This window comes from Tursiops truncatus, chromosome 2, assembly GCF_011762595.2.
Source record: "Tursiops truncatus isolate mTurTru1 chromosome 2, mTurTru1.mat.Y, whole genome shotgun sequence".
NCBI classification, from domain to species: Eukaryota; Metazoa; Chordata; class Mammalia; order Artiodactyla; family Delphinidae; genus Tursiops; species Tursiops truncatus.
In genome coordinates, this window is record NC_047035.1 from 71,495,998 (window position 1) to 71,512,731 (window position 16,734).

Consider the following 16,734-nt stretch of genomic DNA (forward strand, 5'->3'; position numbering starts at 1 on the left):
TAGCACACTGATTTAATTAAACTACTAACTTGATGGATGACCTTGAGCAAAATACTTTACTGAGTCAGTTTACTCAACTGTAAACGGAGTCTTTTCAGACTTTCAGCGTCTACTCCAAATACGTATTTTTTTTCCTGTAGTGTTCTAGGTTGTGGTTCAGGTTCGTTATATATCCAAGATCTGTATAATCATAAGCTGTGCACATTGCACTGAATTTTACTCGTATATTCATAGTTCGTTCAGTATGTAGTTTTGGATACACACTCAGCTGTTGCCTGTCTTTAGTCCGCTTCTCGGCGCCTCGTGAAGGGGATGCCCATACCTAGCTTTATTTATTTATATGCTGGCTTGTTTCCGAAAGGATTTAAGGCAGCGAGTGACACTTTAAGTTCCCTAACGAAGTCACACAGTGCGAGTAATACTCTTTTGATGAAATCTCCCGTAGAACCGCCCTTGAGTGAGATGCTAACTAATGTCTTTTACCTAACTCTTAAAAATAAAGACTGATGTACCCAGCTAGAAGTCCTGGAAGCATACAGTTAAGGTTTTTTCCTCAGCCTTGACGCTGTCCCACCCTTCGTCAACGGTCACTCGAATGCCCTTCTCAGACTAGCCAAAATTGTCGCCGCTCCAGTCCCGGCTGGAGAGAGATCCCACCCCGCCCCTTCACTCCCTCTCATACCCAAGTTTCCCGATTGGGAAGGGGCCTGAAGAGCCTTTCTCACGTTTCCATATTATTGGCTGGCACGGCTGTCAGTAATATCTACTTCCCGCCTTCCAGCCTAGCGGGTTTCTTGGACCCCTCGGTTTCTGCGACTAGCCGCTTACGTTTGCCTGAGCCGTGTTGCCGGGGACCCGTGACCTTTCACCCCCTCCCTTCCCACAGGAGCGCCCCGGCCCCCGGCCCCGCCCCCGCCGCCGGCGCTCGCCCCCGCGCACGCTCTCAGCCCGCGCGCGCTCACTCCCGCGCAGACACGCACACTCTCGCCCCCCGCACTGGCCCCCCCCGCCCCCGCCCCCGCAGGCTGAGACTTCGGCGTCGGGAGGCGGCGGCGGCGGCGGCGCTGCTGAGAGGCAGGGACCCGAGCTCGAAGTGTGTGGGAGTCTGCGAACTCAACCCCTCACTACCCTCCCCTCGCAGCCATCCCCCTCCCTCCCCGCCAGCCCCCCCCCCCCCCACAAGCGGGAGAAATAATGAGCGAGACCGGGCGGCAGCAGCAGCAGCAGCAGCGCCGAGCAGCCCAGGCAACGGCAGAACCGCTCCGGCGGCGGCGGCAGCACCAGCAGCGGGAGCGAGCGCAGCGCTAGCGCGGCGCGGGGACCGCCGCGCTCCTTCCCGGCTCCTGCCCTCCTCCGCCGCTCGCTCTTCTCTCCGCGTCCACCTCTTTCCCCTCCTCCTGCTCATTCACTCTTTCCCTCACTCTCCCCTCCTCCTCGGCTTCTCCCTGCGCCCCGCCAGCCCTCGCGCTCTCCCACTCCCTCTGCCCGTCCTCCCCGCTCCCCTCCTCCCGCTCATTCACTCGCCCCTCTCCCTTCTCCACTCTCTCCCCCTCTCTCCTTTCTTCTCCTTCTTTCACCCTCCGTCTCTCACACCCCCTCCATTCCCCTGTCTCCTTTCTGACACTGCACTGCAGCTGCTCCTCAGCCCTGCCCCCTCCCCAGTGAGAACAAACCAGCAACATTGCTTTTTTTTCCTAAAGAGATTTCTATTGATCCGATTAAAAAAAACAAAAACAAAACAACCTTAAGAAACCCCAAAAGCAAAAAAAAAAAAAAAAAAAAAAAAAAAAAAAAAAAGAAAAAAAAAGAAAAGAAAAAGCCAAAACAAAAGGGAGAACCTTCTCCCCGTAGAAGCGGCAGGAACTGCAAACATGATGGCGGCAGCTCCCATCCAGCAGAACGGGACCCACACTGGGGTTCCCATAGACCTGGACCCGCCGGACTCGCGGAAAAGGCCGCTGGAAGCCCCCCCTGAAGCCGGCAGCACCAAGAGGACCAATACGGGCGGTGGGTATCGCTTCCACCTCCCCGCTGGCCCCATCCCCCGCCGCCCGCCCCTGCCTCCCTCCCTCCCGCCGCCCTCCCTCCCTCCCTCCCGCGGCCCGGACACCTCCAGCCCGAACCCGGCGGCTCCCGCGCCCTGCCTCGCGCCCCCTCCCCTGCACCTGCCCCGCATCTCGCCGGCCCCGACACATTTCCATTTCTATGTTTATCATTCATCAAAATGGCGACCGGTTTTTCGGAATAGACCTATCTTTCCATTTAATCGGTCGAAAGGCTGACCATTTAAATATCCTAGACCTGGGCAAGGGGGTCCGTTAAGGAGGAGGAGGATGACCCCGAGTGAGGTGATGGCCGCCCGAAGATGCGCGCTGCATTTAACAGTCTGATTAAATAAATAAATAAATGGCACTTGGGTAGCGGAGAGCAAATGATTGGGGCACCGGAGAGTTTTGCTCTCTTCATCCCCTTGGTTTGGGCCACAAGTAGTATGCAAAATCTGGAAGAGTGCATACTCTTACCGCACTTACATTGTCGGTGCAAATATTTCACTGATTTGTCTTCAGGGGTGTGCATACGAGGGTGGGGGTGTCTGGTACTCTGACTTGTTAGTTAACATCCTGCGCTTCTTGGGAAGATGAGTTTTAACGGGACCGGTATCGCTTCTTCATTTGCACTGGAGTCATCTTAACAATGCACCCAATGCATCGAGGCAGAGGTGAATTTATCTACAGCACGTACATTAGAGACGGATGGGGGTCTTGCGAATGGCACACTCGAAAAATTTGGAACGTTCATTCACATAAGGAAGCTGGATTTGCTGGGGTGTTTCCTATTTAAGACATGATCAGTTTGACGGAAATTAAAGTTTATGGAGTTGGCTTTATTTTTTTAAAACATTTCAATCTTTCTTGGTTAATCTACCCCCTTCGTTTTAATAATTGTGATTCTTTTGGGGAAGGAAAATTATCTGGTCACTTTTAAGTGTATTTGATGTAAATGACTCCTAAGCTTTTTAGTATTGGCAAAATTCTTCTTAAGATCCTTTAATTAATGAGCTTAAACGAGATCATAGTAGACTAAGGAGTGCTAAAGAAATACTCCAGGATTAGTTAGATTTGGCAGTCCACATCACTTTGAGTTATTTCCTGGCAATTATTGAAGGCTTGGAATACACCCTACAGTTTGGGTGGATTATTTGGTAGGAGAATGGTTGTTTTGCATACTTTAGGTAGGATATAGGCAATGGCTAATTGTAGTCCTTATGTGTTTGCTCATGTTAAACAAATATAGCTCATCACTATTTACTGTCTTTTTATTTATTTATTTTGCAATATGTTAAGGTTTGTCATGGTGTAAATCTCTGAAGTTTTGTTAAAGGGTCAGTTCATTTTGTTTTACCATAGTAACTACAGATAGAATTGGAAGACTTCCATGTTTGGAATAACAACTGGAATTTAGTCATCAGTTTCTACAGTGCTGCAAAATAATAGAACATGTTTAGATTTTAATTCCAAGTTTGAAAGTATAAATTCTACAGAATGGGAAACATTTCGTACATATTTATTTTTCAGTGTAATTGGCTTATTTTCGTTCTTTAAAAAAAAAAAAAAATTAACCCCATATTTCCTGCAGCTGTATGCCCAATGTTTTAATCGCTCTTTTTCTCTCTTGAGGGTGGAGGGAGGATACAAAGTTTAAAATTATTGTGTTAACGAAGTATATTTCCTTGCATTTTTCAGAAGACGGCCAGTATTTTCTAAAGGTTCTCATACCTAGTTATGCTGCTGGATCTATAATTGGGAAGGGAGGACAGACAATTGTTCAGTTGCAAAAAGAAACTGGAGCCACCATCAAGCTGTCTAAGTCCAAAGATTTTTACCCAGGTAGGTGCAATGGTGAAGAGATTGTTTGATAAATCCCCAAGGAAATAAAAGATCTACCTGTGTTGTGTGCTGTATTGAAAAAATTCTTAATAGTGTAGACTGTTTATTTATTTGATGTATTAGAGTATTTGTGGAAAAATTTTAAGAGTATTTTCACTCTTGGTTATGTTTTGTTTCTGTAATTGATATTCTGTCTATGATGTAGACCAATTTTGAGATGAATCTTCTGGGTATTTCTAAATACTTCTTTCTAATTAGGGAAAAAAACTCTAAAATTTAAAGATAGAAACCTAGACAGCTGGCATCAGGAAATAGGGTTCTTCTGAAGTTTTCAGAAATAATTGTAATGACAATTAGACTAGAGTGAATTCAGAAGAGTGGGTAGAAAGGCTTCTTAAAGAATGGACCATTTACTTTCTAAATCCATTATATACCTCTTTCTGCTTCATTGCTTTGTTTGTTGGCCCTGGAGTGAAGAGGACAAGTGCTGCCTCTTCAGATTTTTAAAATATTGTGTTTTTAATATAACTGTGACAAGGAAATATATTATTATGTAAGAAGTAAAATAATGCTTCAAAATTTGTGTTACTTAAGAGCTGTATTAAGAGCTGTATTTGATCAGAATATATTAACAGTTTGTGTGGTACTGTAGGTACTGTAACCCAGTGGAATATGGCAAGTTTCCTAGGTGGTATAATTTTTTTTTTATAACTTTTCAGTGTGTTTTTTAAATTTAAACTGTTTATAGTACTATGCATTTATCTTTATCTTTCTAAAATCATTTTCCTACTTAATATATGGATTTTAAGTTTAATAGTGTATCTCCTAGATAAAACATTAATTGATTTGCTTTTACCTACATGTAGCTTCTGCAGTTTTTTTTTGGTTATTTCATATTTATGGCCATAAAAAATATTTATTCAGTGCTGAGGGGACCAACACTGCTTATTTTTTTTCTTGGTAGGAAAGAAAAGCTGATTTGCTTTCAGTGATCTAATTCAGTAAGAGTTCTTTAGTACAGCAAAGACATCTGGTATGAATGTAAGCAAAACATTTGGAGGATTTCTTTTTCATAGCCAATCGCTTGGTGGTAGAAAGTGGACCACTGTACTGCATAAGAGGGTTTTAGAATGGTTGGAACTGTCATTTAGTTATGTAAATTAAATGTAGTATGTTTGGTAAACATTACATTTATTAAACTAAGGTGTAATCTATTAGATATGTCCTACGAAAGTTTGTTTTCTGTGAGTGTAGTTTTGTAGATGGCTTTCCTTGTCTCTGAAACTTTCCTTATGCATTAAGAAAGTTTGCCGACATATTCACATTCTTATATTTAAAAGGTATGTTATGATGAAAAAAATGTGGAATTGTGAAAATCCTTAGTGCAAATAAAAGCATTCAAAAGAGCTTGATTGCAGAATTAATAATGTTATAGTTCTAGGAAAAGAGCTGCAATGGTAAATTAAATTCACTGTCAATAGATGAAAATGAAATAGCTTTTTTTGCATTATACATGAGGGTATCAGATGTGCAGGGATGTTACAGAAAATTGGTGTTTATCAAGGATATTCCAAATAGTAAATTAAATGCCTTTTCATTTGAATATAGTGTATTTTCAGTGGGTTGGAAAGGGTGCAACTAGAATTAGATCTTTTGTTTTTAGTCCACAGTTGTGTATTTTTTTCTTATTACATTGAAATTGCTTATTTTATTTATAGTTCTGAGGCATGTTATTCATATAGAGCAAGAATATCCGTTGGAAAAAATGGAAAACTGGAATGCGTTGAATAAAATTTTGTGTGTGTAGTGACGTAACCTGATCAAATGTGAGTTGAAATGTCTGGATAAAAGAAGGCTTATACTCTGCCTGTAACAGGTGGAAACCAGTCACAAACTATGGAATCAATTGTAAGGATAAAAAAAGCCCTGTAATTTATAAGAAGCTTTAATAATTCTGAACACTTTGTATGTAAATACAATTTTAGCTAGGTTATTACCTGTTCAGACAGATACATCTCTCTTCTGACAGACTTTAATAGTCTTTCAGATAGTCTTTCAATAGTTCATACTTGACCATAAGCCTGTGGAATTATCTGAGGTCCTGGTATTCTTCAACATAGCAGCCTCTGAGCTACTTTCAACTTCTCTTACTCAGATATATTTAAGGGATACTTACCTTGCTCATCTCAAATGAACTAAATTATAAAGCTGTGATTTATACTGCCTAGTTATGAGGACTTTCTTGTAGGATTATGCAGTAATTAAAGTCCTTTTTTGTGTGTTTCATATATGTACTTATGACTCATATTCCATTACAATGAATATGCCCGATGTTTATTTCATGAAGCATTTTTCTGTTTCTTATTTGTAAGACAGAATATTTGGGGATAAGTGCACTTCAGTTGTATAACTTAATGGATTTTCTCAAATACCTAAGTTTTAAAACAATGCAATTGTTTTCAGAAGGTTCACTTAAAATACTGGTGTATTTGAGAAAAACTTTCTTCAGGGTATATATTACAGAGTACAGACATTGCTTAAGTAATCTCTTAAGCAACCTTGCTTTTCTGAGTAATTTTTAATATTTATGGTTGAGATGAAGAAAATAGTTTTTGCACATTAATTGGTATGAATTTAGAATTTATAGAACTGTATATTACATTGTGTATTTTAGCATGTCATATAAAATAAAATAATTTGGGGAAATTGTATGATGAGGATTGTAAAGTGCATTTATCAATTACTGTAATCGGAAAAAAAGATCGATAAGTAGATTCATTTTTTTTGCTGTGTTGTGTAATTCATTTATCTATTACTAAAAATCTAAATCTTACAAAATACTAACTTATTACCTGTGGTTTATGAATATATCTTTTATTCTTACTTGATTAAAGAAACCTAATTTGATTTATTTATATATCCTTTTTATAAGTAGGTTACCCAAAGTTAATGCCTTTTAATTAAAAAACAGCTTTCTCATTTTGGGAAATACATTACTGTATGCATTTTCAGGATGGCAATAGGATAGTATTCTTTTATTCCTTTATTTGGCATCTGAAGATGTGTTTGGTTTTGTTAATAGATTGATTTTATCTGTTAAAATCATTTAATGAATGGTTCAGGTAGATAATTGGGAAAATTTATTGAATACATTATTCATTGGGGATAGTAAAGGATATATAAAATAAATATTTTCATGTATGCCTTAGATTTTAGAACATTTCATAGTGTACCTATTTTATTCCATTATATGACACTGGAGATATTCATTATATCAAACAGGAATTCTCTATAATCTTAGCATGTATTTGTGTGTGTTTTAAACTGTTTTCATACTTGTGGCTATAAAACTGGATCACATTTAATATAAATTATTTCCTTTTTTGGTCCTTAAATTAAAATTTGAGCTCATTATTCCTAGATTTATTGTATCTTAATTTATCACTATCCAACTTGGGTGATGCTTTTTTAAAAAATCACAAACTATTTATATGTGAAATCTTTAAAAATCATGAAAAAGCAGAATGTAAGTGAAATTTTCTTTTAGTGAAGGAAATACCCCACACTGCCTTAATTTTGACATGGGGAAAATTCAGTGGCCAATTTAACCATTAGGGTTGGGATTGTATAAGAATGATAATTCTTTTGGAAATAAGAGGAGTTTATGAAGTTTGGAATAGATCACTTTTGTCTACATTGTTGAAGGAAGAGTATTATTGTATTGGTAGTACAATGTGAATACTTTTGTTATAGCTTCTGAAAGTTGCAGTCTATACTCTTTTCTTTGATCTAAGTTGCTTTGCATCTTAGAAATTTGCTGGCATATATTTTAAGGCAAAATTAGCAGGTAAATATAATTGTAACAAGTAGAAAATAAAGTATAATTTCCAATATTGTTGAATTTAATAGGGTAGCTGTCATTACACTGTGCTATACCTTTGGTTTTAGTATTGTCAAAGAGTTGCTGACACTCTTGAGTTGTAATATTTATGTTTGTCATACTGCCTATGGTTGTGGGTTATTTTATGTTTTGTCTGTCTCTATCCTCAGTTGTGGGAGGAGCCATAAGCTTTCACTTATACATTAATATCTGTCTGAAAATTTGCTGCATTTTTAATACTTTATTTCTCATTTTAAGCAATGAGAAATCTCAGCACATGAAGGAATTAGCATAGCACAATCTATATTATAATTGTACTTTCCGAAAGTTATAATTTTTATACTTAACCCATGAAAGCAAATGTTTTGTGGTATGAAATTTTTTAGAAAGATTGAATTAGCATTAAAAATCTTAGCTATTCATTTTATTTGATTCTTTTTTTAATTTCATCTGGATGTTATATCTTCTATTATCGATTTAGTAAGTTATGGCTTTACAGTGTCAGTGTTTTCATGAATTATATAGCACAATGTCACTTTGAAATTTGCTATTTGAAGCCTTCTAGATTTTGGAAAAATAGCTCATTTAAAATTTGTGACATTGTAAGGTAATATAGTACGTCTAACAACATTGTCTTGCAAATATCACCCCCAAAGGATTTCAGGAATAGTTTAAAAATAGTGAGCACAGTCGGTGAAATAGTTCAATATTTATGTATTGAAGGTGTTTCGTATAATATACAAAGAGGAAAAACGATCTGTGTCTTGGGAACTCTAAGGAGTATGTGGTATCACTAAAAACCGAGCAAGAAACCACCAGTTAGAAACATGTCTTTTTATAGTTTGGTTCTTTTGTTTTGTTTTGCTCTGGCTTAAGATAATTAATTTTTGCTCTTAAATATTACAAATAACATTTGCTGAACACACTTATGCCACTTGTTAACTAAAATTCAGCACCTAATAATTTTTTTTTTTTTTTACTTAGAGTTTAGTCTCAGTTGTTTCCAGTTTAGTGGAGCTGTGTTTTAAAGGATAACTTTTATGAGCAAGTGCAGCTTTTCAGAATAAAATTGGGGGGATGAGGGTGGGAGGTTTGTACTTGATTGCCATCTCATTTCCATCTTTGGATGAAGCTCTAGCATAAAGTTAAACAACATCTGCAGAGATCTGACTGACAAACATCTCTCTGGGACTCATCATTGCAGCCTGCAGCAGGTGCATTCAGCTTTGCAGTCTTTTCCAAAAAGAGGTTAGTTTGTTCTAACATTTATCGGTAGACCAGTGGAAGCAAGTGACTGGAAAGAAGAGGTTGGTTGTCACTTGTCCAGTGCTGGAATACTACAGGTAATTGGACTGGATTGGTGGGAACCATAGCAGTATGTGTCTCACATTGCATTGCAGCTGCTATGGAGCTTAATTAACCTGACCCTCAGAGACTGAAGTGTCACGGTATAAAATGTAACATGCAAGAAATGAAGCAGTACTTTTCAATACTTCCTGATGCTTGGATTGGTAAAATTTCTGTTTTCTTCATCCTATTCTTTAAAGATACGGCATCACATTTTCCATTTTTTATATGGAAGTATTTGAAACTAAAATGATTTCCATGAATCTGATAGAATCTACATGAAAAGGAGATAGGGGCTTTAGGTGTAGAAATAAAGAGAAAATAACCTTAAGTAGGAAGTATTTTAAGTTCGCTATTCCACAAGTATATTTTCAGATTATGAGTGAGTGGAAATAAGTGGAAGTACATTGTAGTTCTTTTTTTATTATCTTAGATTAACATTTATTTATTTATTTTTATAAGAGAAAGAACCTGTGTAAAATTCAGTTGTATCTTTTTAGCATGTTAGGGACTTTGACAGGCAAACTTTGCTGAGTGTTTTGACGTGTTCCAACACACAAGACAGGCATAGTATGTTAAAAATGTTTTTAGGATGCTTCAGCTTAATATAGGAGTGCTGTTGAAGTGGTTCTTTACCACAATTTATTATGAGTAAATTAAAATTTGATTAAATAAAAACTCTAAAAAAGTCAATAATTCATTTCTTTTGTTTTAAATTTTTTGATCTATTTGAAATACTGACAGTATGCTTCCATGACACACATAGAAGTTTCTTGTATGTTCTAATAGTGTTCCCAATTAATGTAGATGTCTCATCACAGTCCTGTTTATCAGTTGGCCTTTGAACGGAAAAAATGTCTTTAAATTAAATCTGGCAAAGTGCTATACTATTTTAAAATAATTCAGAATTTTAAAATATCATTTAGAGTCTTCGTGAAGCAGTTTTATTATTTTGACTTTTTTATTAGTTTTACTAAATTGAATTTTTTGGTATCCATTGACTACAACTTGTCAATTACCCAAGAGTAATTAAGTTTTGGAGTTTGCAGATTTTTTGTAATCTATATACTTTTATTGAAGGAATTTTTACCAGAGTGGCCAATAACTATTTGATTCTGAAGTTACTGTTTGTAAGAAAAAGCTTCTAAATTTTATCTTAATTAGATTATGAATAATAGGTAATTTATTGGTAATTATAGTAATTGTGGAAAATAAGATTAAAATAATCATCTCTAGAAGTGGAGAGAATCATTCCTCCACTTTTAAACATATTTCATTTTTCAATCAAGATTTTTCATTTTTGACATTGTGGAATGTTGTTTTCTTATTAATTCTCATCAATATAAAAATATTCTTTAAAATTACACATTTAAGAAGTTTTGATAAAGAAGATATTGAATAAGAATAAACATTTTGAGACTAGAAAATAGAAAATAAAGATTACTATGTAACTAACAAACTTTTTGAGATATTTTCAACATTTGCTAAGTTTCAAACCACTATATGGATATCCTTTTCCATGACAAACTTGATCATGAAAACACATAATATCTGCACTCCATCATTGATCTTTTGCTGCTTCCTGCAGGGCCTGTCATAGCATCGTTGACAGGACCAGATGAAAAATGAAATCAGTATCTTGAGTTTTTTAACAGCAAAATGATTCAGGTAAGATTATTTGGTGTGGAAAATAAAACATTTTTTACCATTTTTATACTCATTTAATAATTGATATTTAAAATTAATATTTTTCTTATTTTAAGACCTGTTTTATGTCTTACTGATGTTCAGTATATTTGTCATATCCAATGAATTTTATTCTGAACTCAGTAATTTTTAAGTTTTAGACTGTAGTGTTTCTTACTTTCCTTGTGAAACTTAGCATACTTTTTGAAGCTTTGAAGAATAACTTTTCTTTCTCTTTGAAAGATTTTTGAGAACAGTTACACGATGAAGGCCCCATAATTTGATTGTAGGATAAATTTTCACACAACGAACTTACTAATTAAGAGTTCAAATCCTGCATTTCCTCTAGGATAGATATAATAAATGCTACTCTCAGTTTGATTGAATTTTTAGAAATCATTCTTACCTTGAAGAAAGTTGTCTTCATTTAAATTGTTAATAATTTGCTGCTCTAGTACTTAGATTGGGTGGTGACGTTATTTTAAGATTTAGTAGATAGAGGGAAGGACAGAAAAGAAGGAAAGGGGTAGTGCATTTTATTAACACAATAGTAGAGAATTCAGTATGTATTTTTGTTTTATGTTACTAAATATTTTTGAATAACTGCAGCTTTTCAATTTTGGTTATATCCATTCTTGAAATACTTGTTTTTGAAGGAATTATTGTTGGAAGCAGTTGAGCTTCTACTTGGAGACCTTTTGTTCACATACATAGTTTTAATTATTCTTTGTATAACTCCTGTGTTTTTAATTTTCTAAGACTAATTAATTTTTTTAAGTCAGAGAAGTACTTTTTTAAAAAAAATCTAGTTTCAGTCTTCACTCTGAAATCTGTCTGGAAGTTTTTCTCTTGTCAATATAAGTATTTATCAGCTGCTTCCTATGAGTCCAGGTGTCCTATGGTCATTATGACTTAGAAGTATTACGAAGGATCTTTTCTTTGTAAAGTAATATGGGTATGTTTTACTTCACCCTAAAATGTTGTGCTTTGATTGTTACTGTGTCCTTAAGTTTTGTTTAAAAATATTTTTTATATTGCATCTGTGATATCTGTCAGTGACTTAGTGAGGACACTTATGAGTATTGAAGAGGCTTTTTTTTTTCGTTTAAAGGGATTGGAAAAATAATGGAATTGTGGAACTAGATGAAAGAAATGGTGCTTAGGTGCGATCTCTTCCAGAATCTTCATTTAATAGTTGAGAAAACCAAGATACCAAGAGTGATATAGGCAAATAATTGTCCTGCAACTTTTAAATATGTTTTCTGAATTTGTGGTACAATTATAGTAGATACTTCATTCTCTTTTTATTTTGCTTTACTTTTTTTGTTTTCCCTCCTCTTTTTGAATGTGCCTCTCTGAGGAAATAAGTCTTCACTTCTTTTCTCTCCTAGTTTTAAAATAAATACTCCTACCCCCACCCCCGCTTTTTTAAACTAAGTTGAAAGCACAGTAGTTATTTTACAGTAATTTTTGTTGTTGTTGATTTGCTACACTGAAAGGCCAAAGACAGGTACTCTTTATCATTACCATATGTTAAGAAACAAAGATATGGTAGATTATATTGCCCGGAATATAACCTGGTCATTTCTGTATTTTCATAATTGTACTGTTTGAAAATGGCAGTGTTCAGGGTTATTTGATTTCTACAGCTTTGTTACTTCATTTACGAAGTTTTTTTTTTTCCCTTCTTTTTTTCTTCCTTCCTTTGTTCCTTAGCTCAACTTTTTAATTTCTTCATTTTTGGTTAAACAGAGTATTGACATTGCTAAAAAAAATTATATAGACTTTCTAAGTCAAATTCTGTTTTTGGGGATATGTATATTTTCCATATTTTTATGACATATACTTTCCTTAAGTATTGCATATTTGGCTAGGTATTCGTAACAGTTGGTTTTAAAAAGGCAGAGTATTATGATTAAGAAATAAGCATGAGCGTAATTGTAAGGCAATCTAAGTACAAATGAAGATATATAATAATTATTAATTTTAAAACATAATTATTTTCTCTTTTTTGTCTATCCATTTCATCAAATTGGTCCACTTCTCGGTTAATTAGAATTCTGATGCTCTTTGCGTTGCATTATAGGCTTAAGGGCTACTTTCTAACATAATTATAAAAATCACTTAATGTGATTTTGAAGATATTTTTCCTTCACGGATTTAAATTAAAACAAAAAAATTTGTCATAGTCTTTACTTACTACAGTTGAATAGTAGAATTAAGCTTCATTGATACGAAGGAATTTATGTCATCCTTCATGCCTGCTGTATGTTCAGCATATAGCCCAGTGCTTTAAACATCTGTGGCATTTGAAATATAAATGAATGAATGTGTGATTGAATGAATGACCAATCTGAGGCTTCATCTGTGAATGTGGTGGATATAGAAGGCAATCTGTAGTTTTTCATTATATTTCTAGTTTACTTCAGTGGGGGTGATATCAATACAATGAATGTAGAAGGCAATTCATCTTTAATTTTGTATTATATTTCTAGTTTACTTAGGGGTGTGTGTGTGTGGGTATATGTGTGAGTGAAACATCTGTATTTCGGATAAGTAAACTAATGAGTTCAAAATTCAAACAAACAAGGAAAGACCATAGAAGTGTTAAGACAAATATGGGCCAGGTCTTTCTTTCTTTCTTATGAAAGAAGAGTAGAATTTTGTTTTCTATTTAGCATGTTGTCCTGAAACTTTCAGAAAACTGAAAGCTAGTATTATGGAGAGTACTTAAAAGCCGTCTCCCAGATGAAGATCAATTTAAAAATACTCTGTCTTAAGAAACATGAGCTTAACTAATATTTATTAATAAAGTAATACAAAGTACCTATATTACAAGATTTGATAGTTATATCACATTACAGTTTACTTATTGCCACATGGCTACCTGTGCAGTAAGGAACAATCTACTGATGACTTTTCTTGAGATACCTTGAAAATCAAAGATTACTAACCACTAAATTGAGGTTACTTTATTAAAAATATGCTTAGTAAATGTTTTGTTTTTAATATATTTTAATATCTCCTTCCTCACCTATAGTGGGGAAGTAAACATGTATAAATACATTAGGACTTTTAGAAGCTGGACTATTAAATTTTCTTATTTACTCAGGAGACGAGTATACCAACTATGTAGTAGATTGGAATTTATATGCTTTGAGCTTGACTAACTCAAATACTTTATTTGAAATTAATAGGAAAGTTATTGAATTTGGTTTTCTTCAAAGTTTTTTAAATACTTTTTAAACAGAATTTAGAGAAATGTATGAAATATTAGTGTTTATCTTGTATTAATACATTGTTTGATTTTCGCTGCAATAAACCAATGAAACTTCTAAGATTTAATAAATATATTTAGTTTCAGGCTTAGTCCCTTACATTTTTATAAATTCGATTTATTTTTTAAAAAGCTGATGGAGGAAAAAAAAAGCTGATGGAGAATAATGGGTTAAAATAACTCTAAGTGTTTGCTTGGCTGCTTCCCCTGCCCTTCTCTGCCACCATGGCCAGATTTTAACATTCTGATGGACATTTATGCGTTCCCTTTGGGGTTAGAACGAGATATACAGTTTTCTGAAGTTCTTACTCTCAAGCAAGGGAGCAATAAGAAACAATAAAGATAAATACCTGGTTATAATGAAATTTGATAATTGTATAATGATAGAATTATGTCTTGAAGTTGAAACTGCCTGTGTCAGTGGCAAGATCTTGAGAGAAGAGGATATACTTCAAAAAAGACTTCAAGGAGGAGCTGACAGAGTTTTGAGGGTTGAATTTTAATTTGCTTGGTGCACAAGAGTGGAAGGTCATTTGAAGCAGAGACAATATATATATCCATGGAGTTATGAAAAATTCCTGGTATATGCAGGGGTCCAAAAGTAGTTTGGTATTACTGGGATACAAAGTAGATATTGCTGTGGGCAGAGAGTGGGAGTAGGGAGATACTATCGATATTTGTACAGATAAGAGAAAATGTATTAAAAATGTAAAAAAAAGAGTTTGATGGAAATATATTTAATTTGGAGACATTCAATAGGAAGAAATATTTTAAAGAAAAAGTACATTTGTTATGTCTATAAGATGAATGACAGTGGTACTGTAATTAAAATATATGTATTTGTATAAATATAAATAGTGATACTTGTACCTTGGAGGAAGGATTGCCCTAGTTATCTAAAAACAGAGTTAAATAGTAGATTGGGGAGTCTGGCTTTCTGCCTTGGTTATATAAGTAGAATTAAAGAGAAGACTAATTTGTTTAGAAAGAAAGGAAAAAACTACTAGAGATAAAAGAAATGTTAAATATGAAAGCTATCTTTTTATTAAGCAACTATGTGCTGAGGGTAGGAAAAAAAAAAGTGTGGAACCTAGTGAATGAAAATGTCAGTGAGGAATGTTTTGCTGTATTCAGGAAAGCTCTGGAGATAGAAATCCGTTTTTGACATTTGTTCACTCTTATATAACCTGTTGTCTATGCAGGTGCATTTAAAGTTAATGACTCAAATGGTTTCTTTTACTAGTTTGCCTTTGATTAATAGCTGTTTAGAATCATACATCTGATAAAAATTTTCTCATTCCTTAAATTATGAGTATGTAGGCCTAGTTTCTAGCTCTCTTGGTATATGAACATTTATTTTTAATTTGATGAAAATTAGTGATTTGCACAACGTATGCAATTTTAATGTGTGAATTTTAATTTTTTGGCAGTGTTCAAACACTAAAGTTTTGGTATGTGATAGAGAAATTGGTGTGTGTTATGTCAATGAAAATGAAAGTTGAAACTTTCATTATTCATTGTTAGTGGATTCTCTGTCGTATAATTATTTTGTTTGGCATTTCAATTGATGATTGAGATTCAGCAGGATTCTCCATCATTGATAAATATTTATTTCATATGAAAATTAGTCTTAATTGATAATCTGTCAAATCCAGATGAGTTTAAAAAGTCACTGAAAAATATGGCACTGTTCTACATTTAGAAAATGAGATTAAAAATCTATTTAGCATTTATATTTATTTGTGAAATTATTGGCTAGTTGTGTAGAGAAACATTAAAAAATTGAACAGCTGAAGTGACACTAAGCACCAGATGGGAATTTGAAATAAAAATATTCATTGTGTAATCTTTATTTAAATGCTATTCATAATTCAATAATACCAGTTATATAACTCAAGGTTGACTTCAATATAAAAAGGAAGCATAAGCAGAGTCTCATTGCCTTCAAATTGATGTGCATATCATGGCATGGTAACTTGTTCTTTAAGGGATAAATAATATAAGTAAGGTGACTGCATGCATTGCAGAACCAATACAATTCCTTCTGAGAAAATCTGTGAAGAAACTTTGGGTTTGTGAATTGTTTCAAAGTGACATTTATTTAAATTGAACATCTTTTACGAATTCTGCCTTTAAGATGATATTCTATTTTACATTTACACGTATATTCTCAACTGAAAATTTCCAGCCATGTTTTCTTTACAGTAATGTTTGACATTGTTTCTTCTGAAGTATGTACCTATTCTGTTTAAGGAAAGGTATGTTCCTTTGAAAGCTTTATCACATTTTTAGCTACACTGGTATATTTGACATCTTATTTAGAAACTAGAATGACTCTAGATGTGAAAACACAAACTGTGATAATAAGCTAAATATGCCATATGTGGTAGTTTAGGTTGGCATATATCTCAAATGGCATGTTTAATGTACTGTATTAGTAAGATTAGTAATTTTACGGTTGCTACTTTTATTTTATAGTCTTTTGCTGGTGGGCTTTATATGCTGATAGACCCTTTACTTTGTAAATCCTTGTTTTCAGCCCAATGGCAGATTTTTTTGCCATTGAAATTATCTACATGGGATCCCTCTTAGTAACTAACTTATTCTCTAAAGTTTGTGAAAATTGATGAGAATTACAAGTAAGCAGTATATAGTTT

General features: G+C 34.6%; 1 protein-coding gene across 1 annotated transcript in view; it reads left to right on the forward strand.

The window, feature by feature from the left end:
- The first annotated feature begins 1,164 nt into the window (after positions 1 to 1,164).
- Positions 1,165 to 16,734, forward strand: part of NOVA1 (NOVA alternative splicing regulator 1) — a 142,256-nt gene continuing 126,686 nt past the window's right edge. The window contains exons 1-2 of the mRNA XM_033851227.2: positions 1,165 to 2,007; positions 3,744 to 3,887. Of these exons, the coding sequence (XP_033707118.1) occupies positions 1,872 to 2,007; positions 3,744 to 3,887 (280 nt within the window). The 5' untranslated portion in view covers positions 1,165 to 1,871. The remainder of the gene's footprint in view (positions 2,008 to 3,743; positions 3,888 to 16,734) is intronic.